The sequence below is a fragment of the Plecotus auritus genome (genome assembly GCF_963455305.1).
Source record: "Plecotus auritus genome assembly, chromosome: 1".
Taxonomy (NCBI): Eukaryota; Metazoa; Chordata; class Mammalia; order Chiroptera; family Vespertilionidae; genus Plecotus; species Plecotus auritus.
This window is the reverse complement of record NC_137770.1, coordinates 98,664,390-98,688,895: the sequence shown is the minus strand read 5'-3', so window position 1 is coordinate 98,688,895 and position 24,506 is coordinate 98,664,390. Positions and strand designations below refer to the sequence as shown.

Genomic DNA, 24,506 nt, shown 5'->3' with positions numbered 1-24,506 from the left:
CAAGTATGTATTAGTTTAGTTTTGGTATTTATTTATGTTTTTAAAACCTTTTCCAAATAAATATTAATTGAGCATAGGGGAATTTTTACAGAGGTGAAACTATTCTCTATGATGCTGGAATTATGGCTATATGACATTACATATTTCTCAAACCTATTGAACTGTACAACACAAAGTGTAAACCATAATGTATAAAGTTTTTTTAATCATTTAGGAGATCAAGAGGAATCCCAATATAGAATACAGAATGTAACAAAACAATCTAACTGTATTATAAATGTATGAAACAACCTCACAGAAGGCGGAGTGGTGAAAGTTGCTAACCTTAGTAACTGGGAAATGAGTAGATATATAAAACTAAAGGCCAAAGAAACTGTACATAGCTGATAAAGTACATTCCATAGGAATAATGGATTAATAATCTGATACATCTATACATGTACACTTCTATACTGGAATTGAGCAATTAAGTAAATGGATGGAGAATGATAGGACCCAGGTTTGTCACTGTTGGAGTAGGAATTTAAAGATGAGCGAGGGAGAAGGCTAAAATGATCCATGTGGTAATGCATTAGAGTTGGAGACAGCAGTATGAACTCGTGTTTTAGACATGGATGGTGACATATAGAAATAGTTTTAAATATGTGTGTTTTATAGGTGTTGGTATACACACATGTGTTTCCTTGCTGTGTCAACTGAGACACAGTGCCAACAAGCACACCTAATGCCCAGATCTTTACATTAATTACATTCTTTAATAAAGGGAACTGGGACTTCCAATAGAAACTGCTGATTCTATGGAATGAGGCAAGAAATATACAAGATGAGCCTAGAGTTTATTGTATTGCCAGAAATTAAGAGTTTTCCAAAATCCCTGAATGGTGGGGTGTGTTGACGGGACATGCTAGTAGAAGCAAGTGAAGGAGCTCTCAATGACCAGAGCTTGAACTCTTTTAGCAAAATAATAATAAATACTATTGGATTATAACTCAAAGTATAACATAAATATCCATGAGTCATAGTAATATAAATAATCTATAATAATAAAAGGGTAATATGTTAATTAGACTGGACGTCCTTCCTGATGAAGCCAGGGCCAGAGGGAAGCCATCCATGTCCCAGGTGCCTGCAGGCAGCCCAGGGGAAGCCAGCCTGGGTCTCAGGTGCCTGCGGGCCACCGGAGGGAAGCCAGCCTGGGTCCCAGGTGCCGGAGGGAAGCCGGTGCTGGCAGCTGGGGGAAGGAAAGCCTACTCTTGCACGAATTTTCATTCATCTGGCCTCTAGTTGAATATAAAAGGAAAGAATAGACAAAGCTCCTATTAATTTAAATTAATTTTTGTATATATTGGCCCCTCAAGGAGGCAGAGCATAACTTCACATGGCTTAAGTGTGAACTGCACATAGTGACTTCCTCCAAAGAATACCGTATGGGAAAGGGGGGAAAAGAGAAACTTGGCAAATGCTATCTTAGGCAGGTAATCGAGGTTAACATCAACAGTGATAATTCATGTTGATATGAAACCGGCATGATGCAATGAAAATGGTACCTTATCTCAGTGGTCTTTCTCCCCAAAATCACCTCAGGTAAATCCTAATTGGGGGGCATTCTACTAAATATTTGACCAGTACTCCCCAAAACTGTTAAGGTCATCAAAAACAAGGAAGTCTCAGAAACTGTCACAGCCAGGAGAACCCTAAGGAGACATGACAACTGAATGTAATTGGTAACTTGGATGGGATTCTGGGACAAAAAAAAATGAACATTATATAAAAACTAAGGAAATCTGGATGAAGCATGGACCTTAGTTAATAGTAATTTTTAAATACTGATTCATTGATTTTAACAAATATAGCATACTACTATAATGGTAAAACACAATAGAAATATATTCTCTCACTGTTCTGGAAAATATAAATCCAAAATCAAGGTGTATGAGGCTCCATGCTCCTTCTGAAGGCTCTAGGGAAGAATCCTTCCTTGCTTCTCTAGAGCTTCTAGTGGTTGCCAGCAATCTTGGTGTTCCTTGGCTTGCAGCTGCATCATTCCATCTCTGCCTCCAACATCTGGCCTTCTTCTTTATGTGTCTGTGTTAACATGGTGTTCTCTTCTTATAAGGATACTAGTCCAGTCTTACAGGCTTTAGGACTCACCCTAAATCCAGGATGATCTCATCCAAAGATTCTTAATTAATCTACAGAAATCTTATTTCCAATTAAAGTCACATCCATAGGTACTGTGGGTTAGGACTCTGGGTCCACTTACCAACCCACCATTATCACATTAATAATAGGGGAAACTGGGTGTATAGTATATGGGAAATCTCCATACTGTCTTTGTAATTTTTCTGTCTAAAATAATTATAAAATATAAAGTTTATTATCAATAAAATAATACAGGCATACCTCCAAGATATTGTGGGTTTGGTTCCAGACCACAGCAATAAAATGAATATTTTAATAAGTAAGTCACATAATTTTTTGGTTTCCCAGTCATATAAAAATTATGTTTACACTATACTGTAATCTATTGTGTTCAATAGCATTGTGTCTTAAAAAACAATATATAGACCATATTTTTAAAAGACTTTATTACTAAAAATTGCTAACCATCACCTAAGCTTTCGGCAAGTCATAATCTTCTTGCTCATGGAGGGTCCTGCCTCCATGTTGGTGACTGCTGACTGATCAGGGTGGCGGTTGCTGAAGGTTGGGGTGGCTAAGGCAATTTCTTGAAATAAGACAACAATGAAATTTGTCACATCAATTGACTCTTTTTTTCACTCAAACACTTAAGATGCCATTGTAGGTTATTAACTGACCTAATTTCAATATTGTTGTGTATCAGGGAATAGGGAGGCCTGAGGAGAGGGAGGAAGATGGAGAAATGGACGGTGGGTAAGTAGTCAGAAGACACAATTTTTATCGATTAAGTTCTCCATCGTATATGGGTGAAGTTTGTGGCACCCCAAAATAATTACAATAGTAACATAAAAGATTATTGATCACAATCACCATAAAAAATAATAATGGGAAAAGTTTGAAATATTGCGAGAATTACCAAAATGTGACACAGACATGAAGCAAGCAAAATGCTATTGGAAAAATGGCACCCATAGCATTGCTCAATTACCACAAACATTCAATCTGTGAAAAAAAAAAAAAAGCAACATCTGCAAAGTGTAATAAAATGAGTTATGCTTATAATAATTAATGCAAAAATAAAAAATAATAATTTTAAAACACAATTGGAGGTGAAAATTAATCAGGCACAAAAGGAGAAGAAAGGTCTACTAAAGTTTTTATTTTGAGATAACTGTAGACTCACATGTAGATTTCAGTCTGCTGGCAATAAATTCTCTGAGTTCTCTTTAATGTGAAATGTCTCGATTGCCCTTCATTCCTGAAGAATATTTCTCAAGCTATAGGACCCTGAGCTCACACTTATTTTCTTTCAGCACCTGAAAAATCTTCTGCCACTGAATATTCTGCTTCTGGCCTCCATCATTTTTGATGATAAATCCACTGCCACTCACGTTGTTTTTCTCAGAAGTCTGACTACTATGTGGCTTGGTCCAGTTTTTTTTTTGTTTTGTTTTGTTTTGCTTTTTTGTTTGGGGTGTGTGTGTGTGTGTGTGTGTGTGTGTGTGTGTGTGTTAAAATTTTTCTTGCTTGGGGTTTGTTTAGCTTCCTGAATATATTTAAGTATTTTTCCAAATTGGGGAAACTTTTGGCCATTATTTCTTTCTATACATTTTCAGTCATCTCCCTTTCTTTTTCTTCTCTTTCCATTACTGCAATCACACAAGTATTAGATGTTTTGTTAGATTTCCAGAGGTTCCTGTGTCTCTGCTAAATTTTTTCTGTCTATTTTTCTTTCTTGTTTAGACTGGATAAATTATATTGTTCTATTTTCTAGATCACTGATTCTTTCATGTCTCCTCCAACCTACTTTTGAACCCATCCATTGAGCTTTTTTATTTTAATTATTACATTTAATTAAAATTTTTGTTTATTTTCTATAGTTTTAATTTCTTTATTAAACTTTCTATTTCCTTTTTGCTTATCTGGTGATAAGAAGCTTGCTGCCTATGTTTTCTCTAGGAGTTTTATTATTTCAGTCTTTCATCTATTTTAAGTTCATTTTTATGTGTGGTGTAAGATAGTGAACCAGTTTCATTCTTTTGCATGTGATTGTATAGTCTTTAAAACACCATTTACTGAAGGGACTGTTCTTTCCCCATTGCATAATCTTGGCTCATTTGTCCTAAGTTAATTGACCATATATGTGTGGGTTTATTTCCAGGCTCTCTAATCTGTTCCAATAATCTATGTGTGTTTTCATGGCCAATCCCACACTGATTTGATTATTATAGCTTTGTAATATAGTTTAAAATCTGAAAGTATAATTCCTGTGCTATTTTTCTTCTTTCTCAAGATTGCTTTGGCTATTTTGGGGTCTTTTAGGTTTGTAACATACTACAATTGTAAAAAAGATAAAAATCTTACCTTTTGCAACTGCATGAATGCACCTAGAGAGTATCATGCTAAGTGAAATAAGCCAGTCAGAGAAAGACAAACACTATATGATGTCATTTATATGTAGACTAATGGACAAAATGAACTGATGAACAAAATAGGACCAGAGGCATTGATACATGGAATAAACCGTCTCATCTCAGAGGGGAGAGGAATAGGGTGGACTGGATGAGATTAGCCAAAGAACATCTGTGCATATATGCGTAGCCCATGGACCCAGACAACAACAATGTGGTGAAGGTTGGGGCTGGTGGGAGGGGTCCAGGGCTGCATGGAGGGGGACAAACGGGGGATATCTATAATAGTGTCAACAGTAAAAAAATCAGACATGAGAATCCAACCATCTTCTATTAAGCCAGACAGAGATTTGTAAAACAAATAACAATCCTAGTTTTCTCATCAAACTTTTTTTGTTTAAAAATATAATTATTTTTCATAAAAATACATTATTTATGTTGACATATATGACTTTATTACTATTATTTTTAATAAACAAAAATAAAGATTTAATATTTTCTCAGTTTTAATTTCCAATATTGTATCAATAGATATAAATAATTATTGAGTTCTCCAATATTTTTAAGAGTACAAAAGAGCCCTGAAATTTAAATTTGAGAACCTCTGAGATAGAGAAAACTAATATTAAAGAAAGTTCTTACTTCCTCTCCAAAGAGTTGTAGGTGTGGCTTCTGAGCATGCTGTCTACTTTCTTGTGCCAATTCAGGCGTTGTTGGAAGGTCAGAAACATACACTTGATTGTCACTCATAAGAGGGATTCCTTGCAATACTCTACAGTGTGATAAAAACAATAAATTTCTTGTTTACCTTATTGACAAACCAGAGGCATTTACTCTCATTTCATATCTATATTGAGATAAATACATTAACATTTGATTACTGTATTAAATAGAGATTGTTCAGAAGTCATATAATCCAAATGGGAAATAATTTAAAAATAATTTATGTTGATTCTAAACACATTTAAGTCATAACCTTTATGATGGTTTTGTTTTATTATATTGGAAAAATAAGTTCACCCTATGTAAACCTGATTACAAAAGAGATTAAATGTTCTGTACCCTCTGATTGCTAACCTGCTCCCCACTCCAAACTCACAGAAAATGCTTTCATTTCTTAGTTAGGGGCAAGGTAAAGCATCAGCCTTAGCAGAACTCCCTTATGATATTAAAATGTCCCCTTCCTGATTCATATCTTGCTAGCACAAACAGAAAACTGTTATAGCATCAGGTCTTTCTTTCTACACTACAAACTGCATAAACATGAGGATATATATGAGGTACAAACTTATCAACAAAAGCCTTAATTAAGCCAAAGAGATGAGCTAAATAAAAAATTGAAGGTCTAATATGTCACTTCCAGACCATCTGAAAATGCATTAATTTTTGTGTTGCAGCACTTACTGTAAAAGAAATATAAAATAAGTATAAAGTGAACTTACACAAACTATAACTATATCAATTTCACCTGGAAGTATTTAGAGCCAATGTTGCCTCTAACTTTTTTATATATTACTAGAGGCCCAGTGCACAAAATTCATGCACGGGGTGGGGTCCCCTCAGCCCAGCCTGGACCCTCTCCAATCCAGGACCTCTTGGGGGATGTCCGACTGCTGGTTTTGGCCCGATCCCTGGTGTTGGTATACACACATGTATCGGGATCAGGCCAAAACCGGCAGTCGGACATACCTCTCACAATCCGGGGCGGCTGGCTCCTAACTGCTCATCTGCCTGGCTGCCTGATCGCCCCTAACTGCCCCCCCCTGCCAGCCTGGTCACCCCCAACTGGCCCCTCTGCCGACCTCATTGCCCCTAACTGACCCCCCCACCAGCCTGGTTGCCCCTTAGTGCCCCCCCGCTGGCCTGGCCGCCCCTCACTGTCCCCCTCTGTTGGCCTGGTCACCCCTCACTGCCCCCCTCTGCTGGCCTGGTTGCCCTCACTGCCCCCACCCCTGCCAGCCTGGTCACCCCCAACTGGCCCCTCTGCCGACCTCATTGCCCCTAACTGACCCCCCCACCAGCCTGGTTGCCCCTTAGTGCCCCCCCGCTGGCCTGGCCGCCCCTCACTGTCCCCCTCTGTTGGCCTGGTCACCCCTCACTGCCCCCCTCTGCTGGCCTGGTTGCCCTCACTGCCCCCACCCCTGCCAGCCTGGTCACCCCACACAGCCTGCTGGTCAGTCGTTTGGTTGTCCCTCGCTAACCCCCCTGCTGGCCTTGTTGCCCCACGCAGCCTGCTGTCCAGTTGTTACTGTGAGGGCATCGTGACCAATTTGCATATTACCCTTTTATTAGTATAAATTATATGAACAATCACATACAAGCCACCAAATGTGAAGACTAAGTGTACACAAACCCACCTGACTTTAGCTTACTGAATCCCTCAAATTTCATCATTCCAGCTGTTAGAAAACAAGCCCACCCAAAACTAGGCTAGAGAAGATGGGGCTTTGCCAAAACAGAGTCATGGACAAAAGCTTCCTATTTCATGTAGTCAAATATTTGCATTCAAAGAGAACATAAAGTTCAATTCCCGGTATGGTGACTATGATAGACTGCCAGTCAACAACCAATCCATCCTAACTCTCAGGTGCTTCTCTAAACTGCTGAGGATAAACAGGTAAAACTCTCCTGCAGCCAATGTCCTAGATATAATTTAAGATCCACTAACCAGATGCACTCACATACAATTGGGAAGGCAGAAGGTTCTGGTCTTTTGTTGGCAAGCAGTCATGGTCACATTGAGTTCTGTAGCAGTATTCAGTTACTTATTTTATGTGTGTGTGTGTGTGTGTGTGTGTGTGTTTTATTTCCAGTGAGCATATCAATAGGCATAGTGTGACTGGTGTGTTGCCAGTGCTAGTTCAAGATTTCCCTTCCTCCTGACTAGGCCAGAGGAGCAGCTCCCAGCAGCCAGTTAAGCATGCTGTGTGAGTTAACTGTGGAAGCCCTCCCTGCATAAAACCCATTTTCCAATCTTTCCATTGATGTTATAAGCATTGAATTCCCATTACTAAATCTCCTTTTGCTTAAAATAGCTAAAATATTTCCTTTTTTTCTGCAACTCAGTCTTGACTAATGTATAAAAAAAAAAAAGTTTGTCAAACCCCAGAGGGAAGGTAGGGGAGGGTGGGGGTAAGGGGGAGAAATCAACCAAAGGACTTGTATGCATGCATACAAGCCTAACCAGTGGACAAAGACAACAGGGGGGTGAGGGCATGAGTGGGGGGGCGGGGGTTGGGAAGGTAATGGGGGGATGAGGACAAATATGTAATACCCCAATCAATAAAGAAATAAAAATGAAACATACACACACACACACACACACACACACACACACACACACACACACACACAAAGAACAGGGTAAGGTCTAGGGGCTAGAAGAATGAGCCAGGAAAGTACATACATCAAGATCAGTAAAGTATTTCTAAGGTCAGGGAGCAGATGAGGGACTTAAGAAGCTACCTGAGACACTGCTGTATTTTTATCTATTCCTAAACCAAATAACAAGGTAGTAAGGGTCTTTCACAACTTACTGTCTTTTCACATTCCAAATGTGCACTGAAAAAATAGAAATTCTGGTTGATTGGAAGGAAAGTGAAGGAAGTCATTAGACATTTTAGAATACACACCTCTGGTAGACATGAATGCGGAACCTTAGTGGGAAGGCTGCCCAAGGTTAGCAACTGTTCTTGTATGACAAAGATGAATCACTTACTCTGAAATTCTTCTCCACATTTTCCCTGCTTCCTTCTTTATTTCCAGAGGGAAGAACCAATCCTTTCTACAGTTCTTCCTTTTGGAATACACCACCCTTTCAGTTGTTCAGACTGAGTCTCTTATACACCAATATAGTAATAGTAATCACTAACACTGATCTTTCTCCTTCCAGAGAGTCTCTCAGGTCCATTGCCTTTTCTCTCATCTGATCCCAATGATATCATGTTTGCTGGTCCCTTACCTCCAAACTCTCCCTCCCCCACCCTATGCTACATACCCTGCCAGAGTTATCATCAAATATTTTAATGACTCCACCTGAGCTCCTGTGCCTGGCATTTTGAATCCTCCAGTCTGGGCACCATCTACCTTGCCTGTCCTACTTCCCTCCCCTAACACCTGGTCCAACCTACATTCACTCTGCAAAAGATGCTCTAGGTGCTGAGATTATTACAAGGGCAAAAGGGGAGACAGGAAACCAAATTACCATACAGTGTGCCTATGAAAATGGTGAAAACAATGCTTTCAAATCTCAACTCCTCCATGAGCCCTTTTTTAAAAATCCTCACAAGAGGATATGTTTTATTTATTTACTAGAGGCCTGGTGCACGAAATTCATGCACGGGGGTGGGGGGTGTCCTTCAGCTCAGCCTGCACCCTCTTCAATCTAGGACCCCTTGAGGGATGTTTGACTGCCCATTTAGGACCAATCCTACTGGGATCCGGCCTAAATGGGCAGTTGGACATCCCTCTCACAATCCAGGACTGCTGGCTCCCAACTGCTCGCCTGCCTGCCTTCTTGATTGCCCCTAACCACTTCTGCCTGCCAGCCTGATTGATGCCTAACTGCTCCCCTGCCAGCCTGATTGCCCCTAACTGTCCTCCCCTGCAGGCCTGGTCACCCCTAACTGCCCTCCCCTGCAGGCCTGGTCACCGCTAACTGCCCTCCCTGCAGGCCTGAGTCTCCCACAACTGCCCTTCCCTGCAGAACCAGTTGCCCCCAACTTCCCTCCTCTGCCAGCCTGGTCACCCCTAACTGCCATCCCCTGCAGGCTTGACTGCCCCCAACTGCCCTCCCTTACAGGCCTGGTCCCTCCCAACTGCTCTCCCCTGCTGACCATCTTGTGGTGGCCATCTTGTGTCCACATGGGGGCAGCCATCTTTGACCACATGGGGGCAGCCATCTTGTGTGTTAGAGTGATGGTCAATCTGCATATTACTCTTTTATTAGATAGGATAGAGGCCTGGTGCCCAGGTGGGGGCCGGCTGGTTTGCCCTGAAGGGTATCTCAGATCAGGGAGGGGGTTCCCTTGGGGTGTGGGGCGGCCTGGGCAAGGGGCCTGTGGTGGTTTGCAGGCTGGTCACACCCCCTGGCAACCCAAGTGGAGGCCCTGGTATCTGAGATTTATTTATCTTCTATAATTGAAACTTTGTAGCTTTCAGCAGAGGCCAGGGCAGTCCAGGCTGAGTGGGAAGCTTGGCTTCCTCCATCACCAGGGACAACCCAAGCCTCCTGCTCTCTCCAGCTCCATGGCTGCTGCCATTTTTGTTGGGATTTATTTATCTTCTATAATTGAAACATTGTAGCCTTGAGCAGAGGCCAGGGCCGGCCAGGGTGGGTGGGAAGCTTGGCTTCCCCCATTGCCAGGGAAACCCAAGCCTCCTGCTCGCTCCGTGGCCGCAGCCATCTTGGTTGGGTTAATTTGCATACTCGCTCCTGAATGGCTGGTGGGCATGGCTTGTAGGCGCAGTGGAGGTACGGTCAATTTGCATGTGTTTCTCTTTTATTAGTGTAGATTTTAGAGAGAAGGGCAAGGAAAGAGAAAAAAATCGATTATTTGTCTCCCATGCTGGGATCCAAACTGCACCTATTGATGAGCCCTGAATGGAAATTGAACTCACCTTTCAATGTATAGAACGGTGCACCAACCAGCTGAGCCACAACGGCCAGGGCTCCATGAGACCTTTATAATGCCCCTCTGCCCAGTCAAAATTCATCTTTGCTTCCCTAGTTTTCCTGTTGCATTTTCTCTTTCATTATCTTACCTAATAATAGACAAACATGTAAATTGACTGTACCTCCTCTATGCCCATAGCCAATCAGAGTGAGTATGCAAATTAGAAGGCCAAAGATGGTGGCCGCCCAGCTGCTCCAGGCTGAGTGGCCAGGCAAGGCAGGATGCCTGCTATGAGAGGGAGGGTGGGGGGGAGGGGGGTAAAGGGATCTACGGGAGCGGAGTGCCGCAGTGAAGACAAGACTGCAGACTCCGGAGTCTGCAGCGAAGACAAAGATGGCAGTCTGCAGCGAAGATGGCAGACTCCACCCGGAGTCTGCAGCAAAGACGAAGACGGCAGACTCCAGCCAGAGTCTGCAGCGAAGCGGCAAAGACGAAGAAGGCAGACTCCAGCCAGAGTGAAGGCCTGGGTGCCGGAGGAAAACCGGTGCTGGAAGCCAAGGGAAGGAAGGCCTATTGCACGAATCTCTTCATGCAACGGGCCTCTAGTAGAGTATAAAGTACAATTTATTCCATATATCTTTTCAGAGTAGATCATAGGTTGGTTTGGAGGGCCACATTAATTCTTATTCACTTTCTGTTTCCCATGAATGCAAACATATTAGGTACTGAATAAGGACTGTTGAATTTTGGCTAAGGGAGAAAAGTCCCACAGGAAAAGCCAGTCTTAGACCCTGTCCTGGGGAACTAAGAAGAATGTGTCAGCATGATGTGCTGCATTGCTTCTCAAAGTGAGCTCTCTACTTAACATTATTGGCATCGCATGGGAACCTGCTAAAAATGCAAAATCTTGAGCCCCATCACAGCTAATGAATCATAATCTCTGGAGGTGGGGCCCAGCCATTGGTGTTTTAACCAGCCCTGCAGATGCTTCTGATGTAGGTTGAAGGTCAAAAACCACTGATGTACTGCAGTCTAGCCTAAAACAGCCTGATCATTAGAATATGCTGGGATAGCTTCTCAGATTTCTCCTCTAGAGATTCTAACTCAGTGTGTTTGAGATAGAGTCTGAGAATTGATGCACTTAGAATTGATTCCATGTGGTCCTTATCCTCAGGAGAAGCCTAAAAAATTACTGATATAATGGGGAGAGCTAGCTTTTGGAATGAGGCTAAAACACAAGATTTTAACCCCAGTTTGGCCATTTAGTGTGCTATGTGGGGTAGGTCAATTTTCTGTCCTAAGTCTGTTTCCTCATCTATATACGGCAACAGTGATTAGGCTTTTTAGGCTCTAATGCTCAGAAATAATATATGTGCAAGTTTGCACATAGTATATGCTCAATAAATGGTTGATATGATAATCATTGTTATTATGATTAAGGCAACTGAATGACAGAATAACACCCACCTCACTAGAGTGAGTTAAATCTCCTTCCCTGTCAACATCGGTCTCACACGGGGCCAGAGATATAAAATGTATTTCTTATTGTAGATTGCTGTCAAAATGTTTATAAAACATTTGTACTAAGCTGTGAGCACATGTTAAAAATCTCTGCACACATATTCTGTGAGTTACATAAAAGTGACCATGAGCTCCATCCTATGAAGCATGGAAAAAGGCTCTCGCCTCCTTGGTGTGACTTGACCTGAGTTCCCCCAACACATCTTCATTCTCCCTTCCTTAGTGAATTAATTTTGCTCCTTGGGGTACAAAACCTCGGGGAGGCTTCACAGGATGGAGCTCACAGTCACTTTTATGTAACTCAAAGATGTACACAGGGGTATTTTAAGAGTGCTCATGTACAAAAGTTTCACCAAGTAATACATCCAATAGATTATTCTGTTCCAGCCATTACTTAAGGGCTGGTAGCAAGCCACTAAATTGATTTCATAACCCATTTATTGGGTCATAATCTAAAATTCAGAAAACAGTAACTTACAAAAACTGTTGTTTGAAAAGTTAACTCCTAGATCTAGAAAAGATTTTGGGAGTTCACCTTCTTGAAGATGCTAAACTACAATTAATTTTCTTTAGTATAGTCTTTAAAATCTGCATCAGCTTTAATGAATACTTTTTAAAAATTCAGGGAATATAGTTCTGATAAAATAATAAACCTAAAGAAGAATAAGTGTATAACTAATATTTTTACAAAATATGAATAGGGAGGGGGTATTTTTAATCATTATAACTTCAGTGCTACATGCAAACAGTGACATCTGGTGGAATGACATTGCTGTGCTTTTAAAAAAAATCCCAGCTTTCACATCCTAGCAGCTTTAAAATCAGATCAATGTCCAAATAATCCCTTTTTTGTGTGTGTGTATTTCCATATAAAAACAAAAATCCAATAATATAACATATTATCAAACATTAACAGTGCATACTGAAATGACTTCTTGTCATCCCAATCTGCATTTTATAAATGTGTGTAAGGTTTACTTAGGTAGGAGCTATTTTTTTGAAAATGGATATAATAGAAATCTTATTGCAGTTGCTATTAATTACAGTTCTAAATCTGCCACTAATTGTGTTTTGGGATGCAAAATTCTGCCTCAGTTTCCTCATCCCTAAATATGAGTAGTTTAGGTAGGGGAAGGCTAAGATCTCTTATGGCTCTGATATAGGTGCTTCTGTGACTCATCGCTAGCTAGAACAAACAAGGATTAAGTCTTATGTGTTGTGGTATAATATCTTGGTTTTTTCCTGGATTATGTAGCGAGGAACAAGGCCAAGTAATGAGTATGGTGGGGGCAGGATAGGATTGGACCTGACCATTGAGGAATGGCAGGACAATGCAGGAAACAGGTGCTGGTTGGGGGAAGTCGGTTCCAGGTACCCACACTGGAAGGAAATGCAGAGTAGAAGACAGAACACATTACTCCAACCGCAGTACAACAGACCACAGGTGGTGCACTACGGGTGGCATCAGAAAGGTCTAGCATGGGACAATGTTCAAGTGAGGGGCAACCAGTGACAGGAATAGAAAACCTGGCAGTATTTGTGCAGGCTTTCAGTATTTAAGTAATTAACATGGAAGGCTCCCACAGTTATCAACGCCCCAGTCCTGGCCTAGAACTCAGAAACAGGATTTCCGTTTCTAAGACAGATCAAGCAATATAAGATAGAAGACCCACCCTATTATAAGCAGAAACTGCTTCCAAAGTCAGTCACAATGGATCAAATCCAAAACACCAAGGGTGGGTAGAATAGGCTTTTCTCATATTACTCAACTAAAGCTCTCAGATTCTTCCTAGCTATACCAGGTTTGGTTCTGAGAATAAGTACTCAGAATGAAGCATAGAAAGAAAAAAAGAGACGTGAGGGTCTTCACAAGGTCACAAAACAGTGGGAAATAATGGAAACCACATTTAGCAAAACCTGAATCCTAGTTCTTACCAGCTCTCTATATGTCTACTAGACACTTAACCTCACATCTGAAGCACATATTCTTCATTTGGGAAATAGAATGATCTATCTACTACATAGAGTTGTTGTTAAAACTAAATTACATGATAAATGTACCTCAATGCATTTTCCAATAGATATTTTTCTTTTTTCCTAATCATAGGGTTCTACCCTATTGTAGGGTTCAGATAAAATTTTTCAACTGGAAGCATACTTTATATATTCAATTTCTAAACTATTAAGAAGTAGAGATAATGAGTCAAAACATTACTCAAGTGCCTGTCTTTCCATTTTAAAATAAAATCCTCAAAGGAATATAAAGTGTCAAAACAACACCTTTAATGTCATTTTAATAAGAAGTATGTACATGTAATATATGTGCATGCACAGAAAAAAAGCCTAAAATAATCTTTATCATATAGAAAACCAATAGTAAAAGGTCAACTTCTTTTAACAACCACAGAGAAAAATTTCAGAGGCAGAATTTTCAGATCCTGTCCTATCCCACTCCAAATGCCTTCCAGGATTCTAAATAACTAAATTAGTAATATAAATCTGCATCTTCTGGTTCTTCTACTTACAGTCTATATAGTATATATAGTCCATGGACACAGACAATTGTGTGGTGAAGGCTGTGGGGGTCGGTGGAGAATAAAGGTATGGAATGAAGGGGGTTAATGGGTGAAAAAAGGGGACATCTGTAATACTTTCAACAATAAAGATAAATTTTAAAAGAAGAATATTACCCCCCAAAAAACAGAAAATAAAAGTAGTGTTCTAATGCCTCCCAGATGAACAGCCAAGAAACACCAGTTAAACCTACCCATTATTAACTTTGGGTAGCCAGACTTGACCTAACTTCATTCAAAGATGAATACACAAAAATCAAATATGAGTTCTAGGAACAGAGTTTGCAAAGTATAAGAAAGAAATATATCATTAAAAAATTTATATGAAAAACATTTTTTGAAAAAGATTTATTATAGAAATTTAAGAGAAAGGGTTTGTTTTGTCAAGAAAGTTTTTTAATGCTTTCATGAAACAGGTAACAAAATTCAGATAAGAAAAAGAACTTAGTTTTCTTAAGAGGTTGAAAAATTAAGACAAAATTTTTTAAAATGCCACAGCAGTATTAAAGTGGTAGTTGGAAGAAATTTTTAAAATTTACAACTCAGAAAATAAAACCATTGATGTGGAACAAAGGTTTGAGAGATTAATGTAAGCAGAGATGAAAATTGTACAGGATAGATAATGAAGATCCAATATGTGGCTAATTGATATTCTTGAATAAATGCACCAAATAAATAGGATGGAAAAACTACTCAAAATAAAACAGAAAGAGTTATATTTGCATATCAAAAGTGCTTTCCAGGTATCAAGAAATATTAATTAAAAAGCAATACACTCCCAAACATATGCTAGTGAAATTATTTAATTTAAGGCAAAATTTAAAATTCTCTAAGCATCTAGGAGTAGAGGAAAAATAAATTATAAGAAAATAAAAACAGGCTGGCTTTAGATTTCTATTTTAAAATATTATATATCAAATAATGATACAAACAACAACAACAACAAAAAACCCACATAGACAAATGTTGACAAACATGATAGATTATAGGAAATAGCAAAGAAGCAAAATAGGGAAAGAGAATACAAAATAAGATGGCAAAAATAATACCAAATATATCTGATATGACAACAAATTAACATGGAGTGATCCAACTATTATTTTAAAAATTTCTGTTTGCTTCCATTTCATTTAGTTCTTTTTCTGGAGATTTATTCTGTTCTTTGTGACATGTTCTTTGTCTCCACATTTTGGCTGCTTCCCTGTGTTTGTTTCCATGTATTAGGAAGAGCTGCTATGTCTCCTGGAATTGGTAGAGTGGCTTCATGTAGTAGATGTCTTGTAGGGTTCAGTGGCTTAGGCTACCTCATCACCTGAGCTGTATACTCTAGGTATGCCACTGTGTGTGCTGTGTGCACAGTCCTGTAGTTGAGCCTTGGTTGCTGTTGGTGTCACTGGAAGGAACTGACCCCCTGGCCAATTGGTTGTGAGGATCAGCTGCAACTACAGTGGAAAAGCTGCTGTGCAGGACACATCCCTATGGAGTAGGACTTGCTTCAGTGGCGCTTTGGTGCTCACCCAGTCCACCCCTTGAGTATGTCACTTGTGGATGTGGTAGAGTTGTAATCTGGCATGATCTGAAGCTGTCCACTGTGTGCACTGGCTCTGGGGCCTCCCAGGAATTTAAAGACAAAGAGAGAATCTTAAAAGCAGCAAGAGAAAAGCAGTTAGTTACCTACAAGGGAGCACCCATATGACTGTCGGTTGATTTCTCAACAGAAATTTTGGAGGCCAGTAGGGAATGGCAAGACATTCAAAGTGATGAACAGCAAGGAACTACAACCAAGATTACTCTACTCAGCAAAGCTATCATTTAGAATTGAAGGTCCAATTAAAGAGTTTCATGAACAAGAGAAAGCTAAAGTTTATCACAAACTAGTATACAAGAAATATTAAAGATTCTTCTTTAAGAAGAAGAAAATGTGAAACAAAAATGGCAATAAATACATATCTATCAACAACTGAATTTAAAAATCAAAATAAACAAATAAGGAATCTAATGAACAAAATAAACTGATGAATACAACAGTACCAGAGTCATGGAAACATGGAACAGACTGACGAATTTTAGAGGAAATGGGGGAAGGGGCCAGGAAGAAATTAACTAAAGAATATGCATATATGCATTGCCTAGGGACACAGGCAATAGGGTTTTGAAGGCTTGCTAGAGGAGGGCAATGAGGGGTAAAGAGGGGGCACATCAGATAAGTGGATTAAAAAACTGTGGTACATCTACACAATGGAATACTATGCTGCACTAAAAAAGATGGAATTCCTACCATTTGCAACAACATGGATGGAACTGGAGAGCATTATGCTAAGTGAAATAAGTCAGTCAGAGAAAGATAAATATCACATGATCTCACTCATCTATGGAAAATAATGAACAACATAAACTGATGAACAAAATCAGATCCGGAGACAGGGAAGCATCGATCACACTGTCAAACCTCAGAGGGAAGGTAGGGGAGGGTGGGGGTAAGGGGGAGAGATCAACCAAAGGACTTGTATGCATGCATATAAGCCTAACCAGTGGTCACAGACAACAGGGGGGTGGGGGCATGAGTGGGGGGTTTGGGAAGGTAATGGGGGGATGAGGACAAGTATGTAATACCTTAATCAATAAAGAAATTTAAAAACAGAGGGGCACATCTGTAAAGCTCATAACAATAAAGATATTCTTTTAAAAATCTGATTGGCTTTAAAAATATTCAAGTCTATGCAATCTATAAGAGACACGAATAAGAAAGATTAAAAATGAAAGGAAGGGAGAACATATACCATATAAATAAAGCAAAAAATAAGACAAAGCACATTTCATTTTTTATGAATTTAGTGTACAATCTACAATGAAAACAGGACCAAAATTAACAGTTCCTTGAATTTTCTTCCACATAAAATTGTTTTGTATAACCACAAATGAATTTATATAATATTACATTCCACCTCCTTTGAGCGCACAGATCTTTCTTTCATTCTTCATCATGACTGCAATCCATCCCATCATTAAATGCACCATAAACAGTTATCTGTGGATTCCAAAACGGCAGATGGAGTAAATGGAAGCTATACTGACACGCTACAAGGACCAAAAGGAGTTAAAACTAAAATACAGAAAAAGACATCCTGGATAATCAACTGAAGACTACCTGGAGAGAACCCTGATAACCAAGGATGGGAAGTGGAGACCATATATAGACTAGTAGGAAGTGTGGAGGCACGAAAGTTCTGGCCTGGCTCCCAAAGACAACAGCTAAAGTTCCAGAGGGATATCTCAGCTGTGTGTGTGTGTGTGTGTGTGTGTGTGTGTGTGTGTGTGTGTGTGTGTAGGGGGGGCGCGGTTCCCAATGAGACTCTGGGATCTAAACCCCAAGTGTGGCCCCCAGCCCAGATCACTAGAACTGAGAAATGTGCCCACATAACTTCTGGCTGTAAAAATCAGCAGGGTTGCTATCTGCCAGCCAGAGATGGATAAAAATGCTGGCACCCTCTTTTAGGGACAGCACACAAAACTTCCTGTGCGGCCACTCACATTGGAGTCCAGCAGAGGGAGGGCAGAGTGGACTACAGCTGTGTGAACCAGAGTTGGGGGCTCTGGGTTTAGAGCTCAGAAGGCAGACACACACACCAGTTTATTGTGCTGAGTCATTCCTTCATACTGCAGAGGACATCTTTCCCTGCAGACCTTTACCTTCCAGGCACTTTTTGCCTGGGAGAAAAGCAATTGTCTCACCCTATTGAAAAACCCCTTGCCCACCCTGTGGAGTTTCTAAGGCCCATTAAGAAATGAGAATAACAGCCTGTAGGCAGAAGCAAGGGATTGTAAGAAAATACTATGAGCAATTATATGCCAACAAGCTGGACAGTGTGGATGAAATGTACAAATTCCTAGAAAAATATAATCTTCCAAAACTCAATCAGGAAGAATCAGAAAACCTGGATAGGCCAATAACAACTGATGAAATTGAAGCTGTAATAATAAAATAAAATCCCAGGATACAAAAGCCTGGGTCTGGATGGCTTCAACAGGGGAGTTTCACCAAACAACTAACACCTATACTCCTAAAACTATTCCCAAAAAATCTCAGAGGAAGGAATACTTCCAAGCTTTTTTTATAAGGCCAGCATTATCCCAATCCAAAAACCAGATAAAGACACTACAAAGACAGAGAATTACAGGGCAATATCCCTAATGAACATAGATGCAAAAATCCTCAAGAAAATATTAGCAAATCCAATCCACCAATATATTTAAAAAATCATATACCATGACCAAGTAGGATTTGTTCTGGGGATGCAAGGCCAGTACAATATTCACAAATCAATAAACATGACATATCATGGAATCAAATTAAAAGACAAAAATCACATTATCCTATCAATAGATGCAGAAAAAGCATTCAACAAAATCCAACACCCATTTTTGATAAAAAAAACTTTCAGCTAAGAGAGAATAGAGGGTTCATAACTCAACATAATAAAGACCATATACCACAAACCTACACCCACTACCATACTCAATGGGCAAAAACTAAAACCATTTCTCCTAAGAACAGGAATAAGATAGCGATGTCTACTTCCACCACTCTTATTCAACATAGTATTGGAAGGCCAAGCTACAGTGATCAACCAAGAAGAAAACATAAAAGGCATCCAAATTGGAAAGGAGAAAATAAAACTCATTATTCGCAGATGACATGATACTGTACATAGAAAAAAACTAAAGACTCCACCAAAAAGTAATAGATTTAATAAATGAATTAGGAAATGTAGGAGGATACAAAAAGCTGTGGTACATTTATACCATGGAATACTATGCAGCAGCAAAAAAAGAAGGATTTCTTACCCTGTGAGACAGCATGGAGAGACCTGGAGAGTATTATGCTAAGCAAAATAAGCCAGTCAGAGAAAGACAAGTATCACATGATCTCATTCATATTTGGAATCTAAAGAACAAACTAAACTGATGAACAAAATAGATCCATAGACATAGAAGCATGGAACAGACTGGAATCTCACAAGGGAGGCGGGGGTGGTGGGTTGGAAGAGATAAACCAAAGGATTTGTATGCGTATATACATAACCCATGGACACAGACAATAGGTGGTAAAGATCAGGGGTGGGGCAGGGGCTAGTTGGAGGGGAATGGGGGACATCTATAATACTGTCAACAATAAAAAAATATTTTTTAAAAAAGAAAAATCTCTCCCCAAGCTCCAAGCCATCATACACATGCCTTAGCAAACACATACAGGGCATCTATAAAATCCTTCATAAACACTCTTGCCTCCTCTCCAGTTTCAATTTCATCACTGCTCCCCCTGTTCCCTAAGGCTTGACTTCTTTCCAGTTCTCAGATGAGTTCCAATTATCCACAGCAGAGACTCTCAAACTCCAATGTGTATAATAATCATCTGCAATTCTAACAAGTTTGCAGGTGATGTTGATGCTGCTAGATTGTGGACTATACTTTTGAGTAGCAAGGCCCTAAAAATATATTCTTTCCTCTCCTCCTAGATATCTTCTATTCATTCTTCAGGTTTCAATTTAAGTATCATTTCCTCAAACTTCCCAAAATAATTAGGAACTCTTCTTCCATTTTTCCACAGCACCCTGCACATCTGCATATTAATGGTCACATCTTACCTAATAAAAGAGAAACATGCAAATTAACCATCACTCTGCTACACCCACAGCCAATCAGAGTGAGTATGCAAATTAACACAACAAAGATGGAGGTTAATTTGCATATGCAGGTGCAGAGCGTGTGAAGCCTGCTATGAGGGGAAGGGGGGCGGCAGAGGGAGCTACTGGAGTGGTGCTCCAGACAGAAGCGAAGACGTGCCGGCTCCGGGCGGCCACAGAGTGGGGACTCGCCAGCTCCCGGGCGGCTGGGAGTGAAGCCAGGGGCCTATTCTTACACAAATATCGTGCAATGGACCTCTAGTTTATAATAATTAATTCATTATCTACCTTCTCTGCTACTCTCCAAGTACTCTGAAGGCAGAGATTGTTTCTCTTGTTTGTAGATGCTTCCCTAGTGTCTAATTCTATGCCTGCCACATAGCAGGTACACAAAAAATATTTGCTGATCACTTTAAGTGAATACTCAGATCTTTAGTTCTTGACATGGAATGATATTTACAACATAGTAAGTTTTAAAAATCATGTTACAAAACATTATGTATGTAGCATTATTCCAAATAAATATGATGTATTTGTATACAGAAAATCTGGAGTTATATTTAAGAATGTAAGCAATATTATCTCTGGACAGTAAGCTTTTGAGTAATTGTTTTTCTTCTTTGCAATTTCTTACATATTTTCTAAAATATTGTATTTTTATTATTATTTTGTAACAAAGTCATAAATGATATTAAACATTGAATTCTGACATTTAAACTTTAGTTTCCCAATATTGTTGAAGTTGCTGTTGTTTTAATGTATAGAACTAAAAGTCAGTCCACATTTTTTTAAATGTGACTAGGAATTTCCCTTATAATTTGAAGTCAAGTTGAGGGTTAGGTCTGCTGACTCTAGGGGGTACTTGATTTGAAAAAGTCAGCAAATTTTTGTAGGTTAGCATTTTTGCTAACTCTCTCTTTGTTAATGGTAGATCAACAACTTACACAAGCAATTTTACATAGACAAGTCAATAAATAGAACAAAAGTCCATACATAAATAGACTCAATAATGCATTGAAATTAAATGTATGCAAAACTGGCATTTCTAGATAGTAAGTAAAAGTGGATTTATTGAATAAATGATATTATGCAATTGGCTAGTCATTTGAGAAAACAATAATGCTTATTCTTCTTATCAAGTTAATAATAGAGATTTAATTTTTTAAAGAAAGCTATAAAATTAGTAGATAAAAATATGAGAGTATACATTTAAATTTAAGCATAGAAATGCTCTTTTTACGAATGACACCCACACTAGAATATATTTAAAAATTGCTAATTTTTTAGTATATAAAAATTAAAACTTCTATATAGCATGAAACACCAAAAAATACTGAAAATCGAACAGCAAAGTAAAAAGAAGACTACTATATATGACAAATAATTAATGTCTTTAATATAATAACATCACTTACCCACAAGAAAAAGATGAATGACAACTCAACAAAATAAATTGGTAATTCTCAAAAGGAAAAAAAAATAGCCAAGAGACACCTAAAAGTGTGTTCACCCTTACTGGAAATTAATAAAAAAGTAATAAAGATATTTTCCCTCATTGGATTAGAAAAAAATATATAGAAGATAAACAATTAGTAGTTTGACAGGGTGAGAGGAAATTAACAGTGTCATAATTGTTGGTAGGTGTAAGTTGATAGACTATGTATCAAAATTTTGAAAACAAAAGTTTAATAAATAACTCCACACCTAGGTATTTTCTTACATTGCTGCTTGGTTAAATTAGTGAATAATATGAAATAATTTAAATGTTCACATATAACATTGAGTTAAAAAGATCTTTCTATATAATAGCATACATGGTTTAGGCATATGCACATACAAGAGATATTCAGAAGGCTGTGCACCAAGTGTTAACATTAATCTAGTTGTTTAAATGCCATTAGTAATTTCCCTTATTTTAAATATCAAAATCTAAAATTCCATGCTAAGAATTCTAATTAAATATATATAAAGTTCTCTTTATAATACAGACATTTTAAAAGCAAAAATATGAGCAATATAGGACATTTTTAGAGTTCTCATCAAAATTGTTTTTTAGCAAAATAAACTTGCTTAAACAATACATTGCTACTTTAAATAAACCTAAGTATGTACCCATGCAATTCTATTAAAATATTCCTTGGTCAAGAGGAAGGAACACTTCCAAGCTCATTTTATGAAGCCAGCATCACCCTAATACCAAAACCAGATAAAGACAACACAATGAAAGAGAATTACAGGCCAATATTCCTCATGAACATAGATGCCAAAATCCTCAACAAAATTCTAACAAATCGGATCCAGCAGTACATCAGAAAGATCATACACCATGACCAAGTAGGATTTATCCCAGGAATGCAAGGATGGTACAGTATCCGCAAATCAATAAACGTGATACATCACATAAATAAATTGAGAGATAAAAATCACATAGTCATATCAATTGATGCAGAAAAAGCATTTGACAAAATCCAACACCCTTTCTTGATAAAAACTCTCCACAAGGTGGGAATAGAAGGATCATACCTCAACATCATAAAAGCCATATATGATAAACCCACAGCTAACATCATACTCAATGGGCAAAAACTAAAACCATTTCCCCTAAGAACAGGAACAAAACAGGGATGCCCACTCTCACCACTCCTGTTCAACATAGTACTGGAAGTATTAGCCACTGCAATTAGACAAGAAGAAGAAATAAAAGGCATCCAAATTGGAAAAGAAGAAGTAAAGCTTTTTTTATTGTTGACAGTATTATATGCAGATGACATGTACAATATCATGTCATCTGCATATAATTGTCCTTATATGTAGATGACATGATATTGTACATAAAAAAACTGAAAGACTCCATCAAAAAACTAATAGACTTAATAAATGAATTTGGCAATGTAGCAGGATACAAAATTAACGCCAAGAAATCTATGGCATTTCTATACACCAATAGTGAACTTACAGAAAGAGAGATTAAAAAAGCAATCCCACTTACCATCACACCAAAAAAATTAAGATACCTAGGAATAAACTTAACTAAGGAGGTAAAAGACCTATATGCAGAAAACTACAGGACACTGAAAAAAGAGATAGAGGAAGACATAAACAGATGGAAGAACATACCATGTTCATGGATTGGTAGAATCAACATCATTAAAAAGTCCATACTACCCAAAGCAATCTATAGATTTAATGCACTCCCCATTAAAATACCAACAGCATATTTCACAGACCTAGAAAGAACTCTCCAAAAATTCATCTGGAAAAAAAAAAAAGACCCCGAATAGCTGCAGCAATCCTGAGAAAGAAGAACAAAGTACATGGGATCTCAATACCAGATTTCAAGCTGTATTACAAAGCCACTGTCCTCAAAACAGCCTGGTACTGGCACAAGAACAGAAATATAGATCAATGGAATAGAATAGAGAATCCAGATATCGACCCCAACCACTATGCGCAATTAATATTTGACAAAGGAGGCATGAACATAAAATGGAGTCAAGACAGTCTCTTCAATAAATGGTGTCGGGAAAATTGGACAGATACATGCAAAAAAAATGAAACTATACCACCAACTTACACCATACACAAAAATTAACTCAAAATGGACAAAGGACTTAAACATAAGACAGGAAACCATAAAAATACTAGAGGAATCCACAGGCAGAGAAATCTCAGACATATGCTGAAGCAATTTCTTCACCAATACCACACCTAGGGCAATGGAAGCTAAAGAGAAAATAAACAAATAGGACTACATCAAAATAAAAAGCTTTTGCACAGCAAAAGAAATAAGAGATCAACTGAAGGACTTATATGCATGTATATTAGAGTAACCAACAGATGCAAAACATTGGGGGGTGAGGCATGTATGGGAGTGGGGTGGGGGGGAGGCAATGGTAAGATATGTACACATATAATACCTTAATAAAAATTTGAAAAAAAAAAAAAAGAAACTATCAACAAAACAACAAGAAAGCCCACTGTATGGGAGAACATATTTGCAAATGTTATTACTGACAAAGGTTTAATCTCCAACATCTACAGGGAAGTTATACAACTTAACAAAAGGAAGATAAACAATCCAATCAAAAAATGGGCAACGGACCTAAATAGATACTTTTCGAAAGAAGACAGAAGGAAGGCCAAGAGACGTATGAAAACATGCTCAAAGTCACTAATTATCGGAGAGATGCAAATCAAAATGACAATGTGATACCATCTCAGACCTGTCAGAATGGCAATCATCAACAAATCAACAAACGACAAGTGCTGGCGAGGATGTGGAGAAAAAGGAACCCTCTTGCACTGCTGGTGGGAATGCAGACTGGTGCAGCCATTGTGGAGAACAGTATGGAGTTTCCTCAAAAAACTAAAAATGGAGCTCCCATTTGACCCAGTATTCCCATTTCTAGGAATATATCCCAAGAAACTAGAAACACCAATCAGAAAGGATATATGCACCCCTATGTTCATAGCAGCACAATTCACCATAGCTAAGATTTGGAAACAGTCTAAATGCCCATCAGCAGATGAGTGGATTAAAAAACTATGGTACATCTACAC

The 24,506-nt window shown here is 38.6% G+C and overlaps 1 protein-coding gene across 1 annotated transcript in view; it reads right to left on the bottom strand.

The window, feature by feature from the left end:
- The window catches only part of TTC6 (tetratricopeptide repeat domain 6), a gene marked incomplete at its 5' end in the record, with an annotated part of 255,488 nt that overhangs the window by 86,862 nt on the left and 144,120 nt on the right, over positions 1 to 24,506 (bottom strand). The window contains one exon of the mRNA XM_080653529.1: positions 5,196 to 5,325. Coding sequence (XP_080509655.1) covers positions 5,196 to 5,325 — 130 coding nt within the window. The remainder of the gene's footprint in view (positions 1 to 5,195; positions 5,326 to 24,506) is intronic.